The sequence below is a fragment of the Pogoniulus pusillus genome, chromosome 14 (genome assembly GCF_015220805.1).
Source record: "Pogoniulus pusillus isolate bPogPus1 chromosome 14, bPogPus1.pri, whole genome shotgun sequence".
Taxonomy (NCBI): domain Eukaryota; kingdom Metazoa; phylum Chordata; class Aves; order Piciformes; family Lybiidae; genus Pogoniulus; species Pogoniulus pusillus.
In genome coordinates this window covers 24,774,355-24,786,729 of record NC_087277.1, presented here as the reverse complement: position 1 = coordinate 24,786,729, position 12,375 = coordinate 24,774,355, and the positions used below count along the sequence as shown (strand labels likewise).

Genomic DNA, 12,375 nt, shown 5'->3' with positions numbered 1-12,375 from the left:
GTTTGAAGATTACTGACATATTATTTCCAAAAGATAATAGCAAAATGGATAGAACACTACCTTGTAGGAAGCGATGAGATGAATTCAACCTCTGGGTCAGGTAATACGTAACTTGGTGACTGCTGAAAGCTAGGAAGTGATAGGTAGGTAGGTAGATTAGACAGACAGAAAAGGACCAGACAGATTTGCTCAAAGTCATTGAAACATAGAGCAATTTTGGATGGAAAAGTCCATTAAGATCATTGTGTCCAACCATTCTCTAACTCTGCCAAGGCTGGTACCAAACCATGTCCCTCAACACTACATCTCTGCCTCTTTGAAACACCTTCAGGGATGGGGATTCAACCACCTTTCAGGGGAGCCTGTTCCAGTGGTCATAGAATCATAGAATCAACCAGGTTGGAAGAGACCTCCAAGGTCATCCAGTCCAACCTAGCACCCAGCCCTATTCAGTAAACTAGAATGGTGAAGAACCCTTTCAGTGAAGAGGTTTCTTCTCCTATCCAACCTAAACCTCCCCAGTGTGACTTGAGACCATTTTCTCTCACGCTATCACTTGCTACTAGGGAGACAAGACCCATCTTCAGCTTGCTGAAACCTCCTCTCAGGTAGTTGTACAGATCATCTGCACTTTCTCTAAGCATCTTCCACGTTCTGCTGCCAGACAAACCAGCTAGGCTTTCTCTGACATCCACTCTGGCAGCTGCTGCCATACTTTTCGGTGATGCACAACATCTGACAGGCATGACTGTTTCTAGATCATGTCCTTCCAGCACTCTTCTCATTAAAAACCACTATAACAAATGGAGAAGAATTGCCTTTTTGGAAAAAAATACTAATTGATTTCACACTCTTTAAGAATTCATTTCTGCTCTGTTAATTAAGTAGTGTTCATTAATAAATGTTCAAACTCATAGAAGAGTACCTAGAGCCTCATTGTCCTTACACAGCTTTCTGCTCATCATTCTTGTCTATTCCCTTATAAGCTTTTACAAAGCCCTTTCCTTTCCTCCTCTTTTCTCTACCTCACTCGACAGCCATGTCTTCACACTCCCAGACCAAGCTCAGAATTCCACCAGAGGCATCTTTTCCTTCTGCACCACACAGCAAGACCAGTTTGGGCTGGTTGCAGATTTGTTCATTCCATTCATAGAATCCCCTTTAAACCATGTCATTAGTATCCCTTTTTTTTTCTATTTTTTTGCATGTGTGTGCTCCATTTTCCCACCTTGATGGATAACCAGAAAAATCTTTTCATCCTTCCCACTTCAAAAATTAGAGCACAGTGACACTGTAAGCAGCAGAAGTCTATTTCTTACAGAATCTTTAACATCTATCAATCTTTACCCATTGGCCTTGAATGTTCAGCAGAACACAAACCCTATGAGGAGAGGCTGAGGGAGCTGGGGGTGTGCAGCCTGCAGAAGAGGAGGCTCAGGGCAGACCTCATTGCTGTCTACAACTACCTGAAGGGAGGCTGTAGCCAGCTGGGGTTTGTCTCTTCTACCAGGCAAACAACAAGGGGACACAGTCTCAAGTTGTGCTGGGGGAGGTCTAGGCTGGATGTTAGGAGGAAGTTCTTCCCAGAAGGAGTGATTGGCATTGGAATGGGCTGCCCAGGGAGATGGTGGAGTCACCATCCCTGAAGGTGTTCAAGAAACAACCAGATGAGGCACTTAGTGCCATGGTCTAGTTGATTGGATAGGGCTGGGTGGTAAATTGGATTGAATGATCTTGGAGGCCTCTTCCAACCTGGTTGATTCTATGATTCTAATACCCTTGATTGTACAGACTCTGAGAGGTATATGTTGAATTCTACATCTTTGTTGCCCATGTTTACCTTACTAGCATTAAAGTGAAACACTGAGGGGATGAACATTTCTGCTAGACTTGGGATTATGGAAGACAAGCCCTGTGTAATTAAATCCTTTTAATGGCTTTGTATTGGAATGAAATTGAATCCAGCACATCCCTCATGATTAAGGCTACAAAGAATGCAGGAAAACAGTCATGTTTTCTGATTTCGATGCTGTTGGATACTGATTTATAGCTACATGAGTTTTTAATACCATTACTGTAAAGTGGTGCAAGATACTGTGCCCAGCTCTGGGGTCCCTGGTTTAAGAAGGACAAAGAACTGCTTGAGAAGGTAAAACAAAGAGCGACAAAGTATTGGTGATTTCCCTCCATCATTTCATACTTTTCTCTCCTCCTTTATCTTTCATCCCATTTCTAGCCCTTTTTACTCATTTTCTCCCAAGAGCTGCACAAGATGCACTTATGGTCAGCCATTTATAAGTGGGGTAGAAGATAAACTACCAATGATTTGGAAGTGTCTTTTCCAGCACTTCAAACACAATCTTGAAACTAAACCTGGAATAAAAACTTCCTACATACATTAGACTCCTGTATCAAGACCATGGGAGTCCCAATGCAGCAGTTAAAACCCAACACAAGCAATAAAGGGAGTCTACTAGCCCTGGCCCCATTAGATATCTGGAGTCATTCATTTATGCATGTCTGGATGTGTAGCAGACTTGGAACAGATGTGGTGGCCAAGTTCTTTTTCCAGATGTGCTGGAAACAGAAAATGGTTTGACAATCCAGTACCAAAACCACCAACTACCTTCCAAATTTGTGCTAAGGGGATTTCAGAAATGGTGTGAACACGAGGGAAACAGGCAGACTCCCAAATGGGTGGGGTGTAGCAGGATCAGAAGAGAGACATCAGTCTAAACAGGGCTCTGCCATGTGGATGTCTTGTGATGGGGAGCAGGGGGTCCCTTTGCTTTGAGCCACTGGACATGCCATATGTTAATACCTACAGCGTTTTGAGTGAGGAAAAGGAATGCTCATTGAGGCATGTTACAGAGAACCACCTCTTTAGGGGTGTGCAGTCAGTTCCTGAGGTCTGCTTTAGCTCACATTCAGACTCTTACTGGTGCCAACACAATTTGCATCCAGTAAACACTGGATTAGAGTATAAGGATTTTCTTCATTATCATGCATTAGTGCACAAATTACTTTTTAGTGCATTGTCTGCCAGCATAGCCTCCAGAACTGTGTGTGCTTTGGTACAGAACTCCAATTTCCCACAGTTCTCCTGGATTTGTGAAAATACAAAGTCATTCCAGAAGACAGAGGGGTTGAGTAGAAGAAAGCAAATCCTGAAAATTGGGAAAGTGCCCCAAAGTCTCAAAGGCATTTTGCTCCCTCTTACTGAAAGCCAATGCTCTTTTAAGAAGTGCAGCTTACACGCACAGTCCAAATGCAATGCATTATTTTTTTCTTTCTATAGCATCTCTACAGGCTCTGCATATGTCCTTGGAAATGTCTGCCTTCCAACTCTGAAAAAGCTGGATTTTGCAACACATTGTATATGCACATTTAAGCACCGTTAAATGTATCAAATTAGGAAGTATTTCAATTTAAGAACTCACTTCTTAAATGTTTCATGGAAAAAGACATGACAGTAGAAGAAGTTGTAAAGGGTCCAACCCTGAAAGTGTTCAAGGCCAGATTGGATAGGATCTTGAGCAGCTTGGTCCAGCAGGAGGTGTCCCTGCCTGTAGAGGAGTTGGAACTAGATGATCCTAAAATGGCTTAGGTTGGAAGGCAGCTTAGAGATCATCTACACCAACCTTGTTGCCATGGGCAGGGTTCCTCATGTCTAGACTCAGCTGTCGGTCACATTTGCAGCATCTTTTCTGCTACACAACAGTTATTTCCTGAAAATTGCTTCATATTTTACTGCATTATAAAGGGAGGTAGGAGTCCAAAATAGCCTTTGTAAGCTACCAACCATTTAGGCAGACCATTCCCATCAGGAAGTGCTCCAGGGATCACAATTTGAGAAATGAGTCCTTAACTGCAATCAGGCTAGGGGTGAAAACAAATATATTAAGTGGCCAAGATGGATGAAAGTAGCTCTTTCCTCTGATCTCAAGCAACCATTACAGTTTTTCAAGGCCAGATACATTTTACTGCAGTGTCCTGCTGCAAGATGTCCTGCTTGGCTTTCTCAGCCTCTCCTAGCATATGCTTCACTTGCCTCGTGATTACATTTGGCTTTATGTGTACCTTACCTTCATTAGAATACTATTTTTCTGCTCCTAGTTGGACCTCACTCATGTCAAAAATGTGCAGCTTTTTTCACTCCATTTAAATCCACATGATAGAGCTTAATGGGATTCATTACTGCTCATTTTAATTATTGGCTAAAGCCCTTAATTCAGGCTTTAAACAAATCCATTTTTACAGATAACAAAGGCGGCAGCTCATTGTGGTCCATGCTGAAACAATGCACTTAGCTTCCTGGAATCATATTTCATTCCCTGTTTTCTGTCTGCTTCTCATGCTCCCTCTAATTTATCGTATCCAAAACCATACAACTTGTTTATCATTTCCAAATCACCCTTCTGAAATACATTGCCTTTTTGACTAGGCTTGCCTGCAGGGTGGGCCCAATGCTGCAATCTCTTTGGCTTCTCTCCTAGGATCTCTGGTCTCACATTAGTAATTTGATTTGAAACAAATAACAAAGCTGATGCTGCTCAGCACTGAGTTTGCAAAGAAGAACAACATAGTCTTGCATGTAGGTTGCATCTCTAATTCCTACCTGCAGTTTTCATCTTCCTTGCAAAATTAAGCTTGAGCTTTTAACTAAAAATTGGGTTTATTACTTTCTACAGAATAAAACTGTTTCCCCCTTTCTGATCAGAGAGGTGAAGCCAAAAATAAATCTCATGGGGGGAAAAATAAAGGCAAACAAAAAAAAAGAAACTCAACAACAACCAAACCGTTATCTGAATTGATTCTGTCTTTCACAACAGCATGCTTCAAAGTCTGTTAGTAATTATTCAAGCACATTAAATAGTCCAATCTGAGTGGAAAATGGACCTCACCTGTGTCAGCAAGCTCCCTTTTGACACTGTGGCTATGCTCAGACACCAGTCCCTTGTCTCTGCAGACGACATGCTCATAGCTAAAAAGCCTGCAGCTGTCAGAGGTTCAGCAAGCACTGCTGTTAACTCCAACAACCCAAGGCAGAAACACATAACAGCATTTCTTCTTAACAGAAACACTTCAGACGTGTCTCTGCTGCATATGTCCCACATCCAGGCAGTGCCTCTAAGCCCCTTTGGTTGAAGCTAATCTGGTTTGGACACAGAAGTGATCTTTCCAAACAGTGTGTGTGACAGCAAAGCAACAAGCTTCAGGCAGTTGCCACTCTCAGTGATCTATCGCCCTGTGAGGCTTACCTTGCTCCACATGAGTATTCCCTTTCAGCCATGTGTCTCTCTGTTTCCAGTCCCAGGAGGCCCAGGTGCTGAAACATCTGGCAGAGAAGAGAGAACATGAGAGAGAAGTGCTTCAAAAAGCTTTGGAGGAGAACAATAACTTCAGCAAAATGGCAGAGGAAAAGCTGATACTGAAGATGGAACAGATCAAAGAAAACCGTGAAGCTAATTTAGCTGCTCTTATTGAACGTCTCCAAGAGAAGGTAACCACAACATCACTCCTCACCTTAGCCTAGACAGGAAAATCTAATCCCTATTTTGAAGAGGTGTGGTGGGTAGCTCTTATCTGTTTCAACCCTTGAGCAGTTTTTAAGTCAGAGCCCTTGGTGCTTATCTAAACCACCCCTCACTTTTGAAAAAAACCCTTGTATAACCACAGGATGGTTGAGGTTGGAAGAGACCTCTGGACATCATCTGGTCATAAAATCACAGAACCATCCTGTTCTACAACTCTATGGGGCTACCTACAGCTGGTTGACCAGGATCTTGTCCAGATGGCTTTTTAACATCTCCAAGGATGGAGACTCCACAACCTCTCTGGACAACACTGCTAGTGCTTCATCATCCTCACAGCAAAAAAAATGTTTCCTGAAGTTCAGGCAGAACCTCCTGTGTTTCAGTTTGTGCTCACCACCTCTAGACGTGTCACTGGGCACCACTGAAAAGACTCTGGGTCTTTTCACCCTGCCTTCAGGTATTTATACACATTGATGAGCTCCTCTGGAGCCTTCTCTTCTCCAGACTGAAGAGTTTCAGCTCTCTCAGCCTTTCCTCAAAGGAGAGACTGAGACATGCTTCATTTCCTTAATCTTCATGGCCCTTTGCTGGAGTCTCTCCAGACAAAGTTTGATTTTCTAGCTTTTTAGTACTGAGAACAAATAAAAGGTCACTTATGTTTAGATTTCAGCTTTTAAGAGGAGTCAAGCAACCTGTCCTGTGTCTGTGCTCTTAGTTTCTCAAAGAAGAAAGATGAAAACCTATGGGGAAAAATAATCTTTCCTATACATCAAAAGGGGTCTGTTCTTCCATAAGTCTGGCAACTAAAAGAGAGTAGATCTTCTTTTGGAGATCTTCAGTGTAGCCAGAGGAAACAGGAAAATCATAAGCACCAGGCAGGACCAAGAATACCCTTCTTTCTAACAACCTTTTTCCACATAGCAAAGGGAAACTTGCAGATAAAGATTTAGAAGTATAAGGAAAAAATAATTAGTTCTCTATGAGTCATCACTTGTTGACAAATACCAGTATTAGGAAGTTGACTTACAGAAAGAAAACAGCTCTCTGTTGTTTTCACTGAGATTTCCTCCATAAGCATCTCTGCTTCTTTGATGGAGGTAAAAGTCTCAGAGAGCAGGAAAGAAACAACAGCAACCAAAGAATAATGTTACAAGTAACTGTACAAAAGGGATAGCTCTTGACCTTAAAAACCACACTCAGATTCCTTGACATTTCTGCATTAGTTTGCATGCACATATCCCAAAGCTTATGAAAACAAAAAGAGAAAGCCAATTAGCTGTCCTTGAGTTCCAAAAGCAAATGGGAAGGACAGCTGAAGCATGTCTCCATCCTAGGTTAATGTTAAGAGACTGTTAAACCCCATTTCCACCAGGATATCATGCCACATGTGCATGAAATCCAGAGAAGGCTGCTGAAGAAAAGATGGCAGTAACTCATTTAGGAACATTTGTTCAGACCAGTAATTGAAAGTGGCATGACTATACAGACAGTTCATATGAAACAGCAAACCCTGTATATATGCAGGGGAAAAAGTGAGATACCTGGGTCCAGATCTTCAAATGCAAATGTCCTGAGGTATTGGGGGCTAAAAGTTCCTGCAATCACAGAGAACTTCCACATACAGCAGCTAAAAGGAGCCTTGGGCAGTAAGCCCCTTCTAAAGTCTAGCATCCAGAATGATGGAGCTTATAAGAACTGGGATGTGCAGGTTCAGTTGGTGCCATAAACTGTCTTGATCTGTGATCCATAGTATAACTGACACAACAAAAAGGTTAACTGCTGGCTCCTATGAATTTTCTACCATAGAAGACCCTTTAATGCATGGAAACACCACAGGAGAGTCTAAAGGTCAGCTTTTAGGGATGGGTGTTTGCTTCTGTAGGCACCTTTTGCTTGTCCTTTGATCGTCTGGGGCTTTTTTTTTTCAGTGATCAGACACAAGAGGTAAAAGTCTGATTGTTTGATGGTTGAGAGAGGCATAAACCAAAATCCTAAACCCCAGAAGCTGCCAAAGAATAGCTTTATAAACACTCCAAGTAGAACATTCCTAAATCCATTTGACAGCTGTTCAGTCTAACCATGGGCCCAGTTACACAGAAGCAGCTGAATACACAGGAGCTCAAGTAACTCTGAATTAAATCTGGCTACGTTTGTAAAAGGGGAGATGTGTCTGAAAGTGGACAGAAGTGCCTAGCTTTGACTTTTTGGCCACCATGCCCCTTCTCCATCACAAAATAACAGCTTCACCATTTGGCCTAAGGGGTGGTTGAGATGTTTATACTGAGCCATCTTGCTGCAAGTAAACTCTTGGGCCTTTCTTTGCGGTTCCTAAGTGTTCCAGGTAAGACAGTAACTAACACTTCTACTGCATCTAGTAATTAATTCAATCCCACTCCTTCTTCCCTATGTAGTTAAGCAGTTAGGAATTTCAAGGGCAGATGTAAGCATGGGGGAGATTTTATGCTGCAAGAAACACTTCTCTTTGCTAGCCTTTAAAGTAATTAAGTAAGTCCATACCAGAGAAGAGACTGAGTTCCAGAGCAGAACATACACATCCTACAGGCCTCAGGATGGTGTGGTGGATGACACCCTCCCAAGTTGCACCCTTTAAAGAGGAATAAGCAGTGCACGAGCATCAAATGCACAACCTGAGTTGTCATCAGGAGCCTCCCTGGGCAAAGAAAATCATAGGATAATCATAGAATCAACCAGGTTGGAAAAGACCTCCAAGATCATCCAGTCAAACCTGTCACCCAACCCTGTCCAATCAAGTAGACCATGGCACTGACTCATCCAGGCTTTTTTTTAACACCTTCAGGGATGGCAACTCCACCACAGGATCACAGGAATGAGACAGAGGTTAGATTCATTTGTTTTTCTCCCACTTCTCTTGTGTTTTCCAGGAGAGGCATGCTGCAGAGGTCCGTAGAAACAAGGAGCTCCAGGTGGAACTGTCTGGCTGAAAACACCGATGGTGGATGTGACCTATTCCCACCATTAGTAAACTCCCCCTGCCTATATTATGGATCATGAGATATCAGTATGGGAAATGTATGACATGGTTTAAAAAAAAAATAAAATAAAAATCAAGAACTCAACCACAACAACAACAAAAAAAAAAAAAGCAAACAGCAACTTTAAGAAAGAAACAAAAATAAAAACCAACCCAGTGTGGTCTCTTTGCAGAATGATTTGCTTGATGTTTAAAAAAAACAAAAAAACTTGGATCTTATTTTGTAAATACTTACATTTTTGTTAAAAAATACAAGTATTGCATTATGCAAGTTATTTCATAATCTTACATGTCCTGTAACAGGCTTCTGATGTTGTCTACTTCCACTCGGTTGAATTTGCTGGGTCTGTTCATTCAAAGCACTTCACGTCTAACCCTGTCCCCCTGCGCCTCTTCATTCGAACCCACGAGGTCAGTAGTAGTTCTATGGTGCTAGAGACCAGTCATTGCCTAATAACCTAGACTGCTTTGCCATCGATGAGCTTTGTTGAAACAGTGACTAGATCACAGGCAATCATGACTTCATGTTCTGCTGTCCGAGACAAAAGGCTCTTAAGATGTAGTGTCTTCAAACGCAACTCAGCGCTGCGGGAGTCTGTAGCCTGCTATAAAATCGAGGTTGAATTGCCACAGGCAGCGCTTGTTACCTCTGCTTTTTGAGGTGAAGGCAACAAACCCACCTGTGCAACAGAACAACAGCAAATGGGATCTGTTTGAGGCAAATTTAAGAGGCATATTGTAAACCATCAAGCTATGACAAATTCTGGGCAATGCCAAACAGCCACACAAATGCTAATTGTAAAGTCAGCTTCTTTCACCACTTGAAAATTTATCAATGGAGCAACTAATAGATAGCATCAAGTGGCTTTATCTGTAGGTGCCATGATCTATGATGCTTATCTGATGCTACCATACTACGTGTTTAATAGTACAAGAGGCTAACAAATATTTCACCTGGAACCCATGAGCCAGTTACTACCTTTTCTCTTCATTTTTTTTACACTGCTGACTTCATTCATCATGAACTTTACTCTTGAGTGTTATCTAACCCTACCTAGTGACAGACATCTAGGGCTGAGAGGGCTGAAGCAGGAGGAATGACTAGACAGGGTGCTTGTGCCAAGTACAGTATCACCAAACCTAACACATCGTCCCCAAAATAGCTGCAGTTTTGAAGTTGTCCCTGCCCCCCTGGAGGTTGCTGCCTGCATATTCTACTCTTCATTAGTGCTATTTTCCTGTATGTCATTGTGAGCAAGCTGTGATTAATAAAGAATTGGGGTTCTGTGAACTGAAAAAGGGCTTGTCTCTTCTCTCGCTCTATTACTTCTCTGCCACATGCCCATCTGAGGTGAAAACCTAATGTGGTCATAAGGGCATGGAAATGAGACATGTTTAAACAAGACCTGTTAATAAACCAAGCCTATTTCTCTGTTAATATAGGTCTAACCTCTGTTAAGCATTTCCCAGCACTTAGGCTGGTTGTTTTTAATGATTACTGTATAAACTGAGCCTAAAAATGGTGACCTCTAGCACTGAGTTTCTGAAAAGAAGAAAGATAATTCATCCTGACAGTATTGGGGGGGTGGATAAAAGGAATCCAGGGAAAGGAAAGTGAATAATGTCACTGTGCATACATAGAATAATAGAATCATTTTGCTGGAAAAAGAGTTTCAAGAACATCAAGTCCAACCACTTCTAACTCTGCCAAGGCTGGTGCTAAAACATGTCCCTCGGCACCATATCTCTGCCTCTTTTGAACATCCCTCCAGGGATGAGGAGTCAATTATCTCTTTTACTGAAGATGTTTCTTTTCATATCCAATCTAAACCTCCTCTGGTGCAACTTGAGGCCATTTCACAGAATCACACAATTTCTTAGATTGGAAAAGTCCTTCAAGATCATTGAGTCCAGTCATTAGTTGCACACTGACAAGTCCTTGACTAAACCAAATCCCTCAGCACAACATCTAATCGCTAGGAATCACTATGGTTGGAAAGGACCACCATGATCATTCAGTCCAACCTTCACCCCAGCATCCTTTAATCACTAGACCATAGTCTCAAGTGCCACATCCACTCTTCTTTTAAACACCTCCAGGGATGGCAACTCCACCACCTCCCTGGGCAGCCTGTTCCAGTGCCTGACCACCCACTCAGGAAAGAACTTCCTCCCAACATCCAACCTAAACCTCCCCTGGCACAACTTGAGGCCATTTCCTCTTGTCCTATCATTAATAATTCAGGAGCAGAGACCAGCTCCAGCCTCACTACAACCTCCTTTTAGGTAGTTGTAGAGGGCAATAAGGTCCACTCTCAGCCTATTTTTGTGCTATCACTTGTTATGAGGGAGAAGAGACCACCTTGCTACCACCTCCTTTTCAGGTATCTGCAACAAGACTCTGGCTGCTAACACACTGATGTTTAGGGTAAGAGGGCTTACAGGATCCCTAGAAAAGCTGCTGAACTGAGATGTAACTCAGACTCATTTAGAACTGGATCAAGAATCACTGCTAGGGTTAATTTTCTGAATTAAAGTCATGGCAGTAGCATCATTTACTTGCCCTTTCAGAGAGGTGGGCCAAGAGCTCCAGATCTGCAACAGCCAGCTTCTGATCCACGCTGTCTATTTTATTTCAAGCCATGTTATGTCCCTGGAAGACTTGGCTTTTTGGTCAAAAATCAGTAGAAGCTGGTCCAGGTGCAAGGCTGCAAGCTTTGTACCATAGAATGAGAGGAGTACTCCAACTTATTGTGGCATCTGTGTTTCCCTGTCTAAATTTCTTGCCCTTCTGCCAAAACTGCCAGAAGTAAACCTGGCAGAGGAGCCAAATTACAAACTTGATACCATGAACTTCAGTGTTACTAAGCTTTCAAAGTTTGCATAGTGCTATAAGGCCCAATGAAAAGGTCACTCGGTCAAGAGTATACTTCAATTTAAGGTCCAAGATATTGGTCTGAGGGCTCCTGCTAATTTTGTTTCATTTCCCAATAGTAAGTCACAGTTTTCCCTGTTCCTATTCTTAAAAGAGTCTGGTCATGCTTCAAGGCCTTTTCCTCTTTGTCCTCCTGACTATGCTTGCTTGGAGATCAGGTCAGGGACAAATCCCTGGTGCTGAGACCAAGCAGGGCAGCCTGCCTTCACGAAGCTAAACTTCCATCCCCACAAACAAGAGTGTCCACATCCAGAGTACCCGTTGGAATGGTCCCCAGCACATACCTACCCCAATACAAACCTGAGCATTACCTGGGAAACGCTTCTAAGCAGTTTCCAAGACTGCACCAGAAAATGAGTGAAGGATAAGACGGTCTGAGCACTGCAGACCTATGTCAGAGCCCATGCTCTGCTCCTGTTTCAAGGCTAACAAAATTGTTGAGGTTGGAAAAGATCCTTAAGAAAGGCCTGGAACACAAACCCTATGAGGAGAGGCTGAGGGAGCTGGGGGTGTGCAGCCTGGAGAAGAGGAGGCTCAGGGCAGACCTCATTGCTGTCTACAGCTACCTGAAAGGAGGCTATAGCCAGGTGGGCGCTGGTCTCTTCTCCCAGGCACCCAGCAACAGAACAAGAAGACAGTCTCAAGTTGTGCCAGGGGACATCTAGGCTGGATGTTAGGAAGAAGTTGTTGCCAGAGAGAGTGATTTGCATTGGAATGTGCTGCCCAGGGAGGTGGTGGAGTCACCGTGCCTGGAGGTGTTCAAGAAAAGCCTGGATGAGGCACTTGGTGCCATTGTCAGGTTGATTGAACAGGGCTGGGTTCTAGGTTGGACTGGCTGATCTTGGAGGTCTCTTCCAACCTGGTTGATTCTATGATCATGTCCAACCACT

The 12,375-nt window shown here is 42.9% G+C and overlaps 1 protein-coding gene across 1 annotated transcript in view; it reads left to right on the top strand.

The window, feature by feature from the left end:
* STMN2 (stathmin 2) overlaps positions 1-9,849 on the top strand; it is a 41,022-nt gene extending 31,173 nt beyond the window's left edge. The window contains exons 4-5 of the mRNA XM_064154623.1: positions 5,312-5,503; positions 8,441-9,849. Coding sequence (XP_064010693.1) covers positions 5,312-5,503; positions 8,441-8,500 — 252 coding nt within the window. The 3' untranslated portion in view covers positions 8,501-9,849. The remainder of the gene's footprint in view (positions 1-5,311; positions 5,504-8,440) is intronic.
* The last annotated feature ends 2,526 nt before the right edge of the window (positions 9,850-12,375 follow it).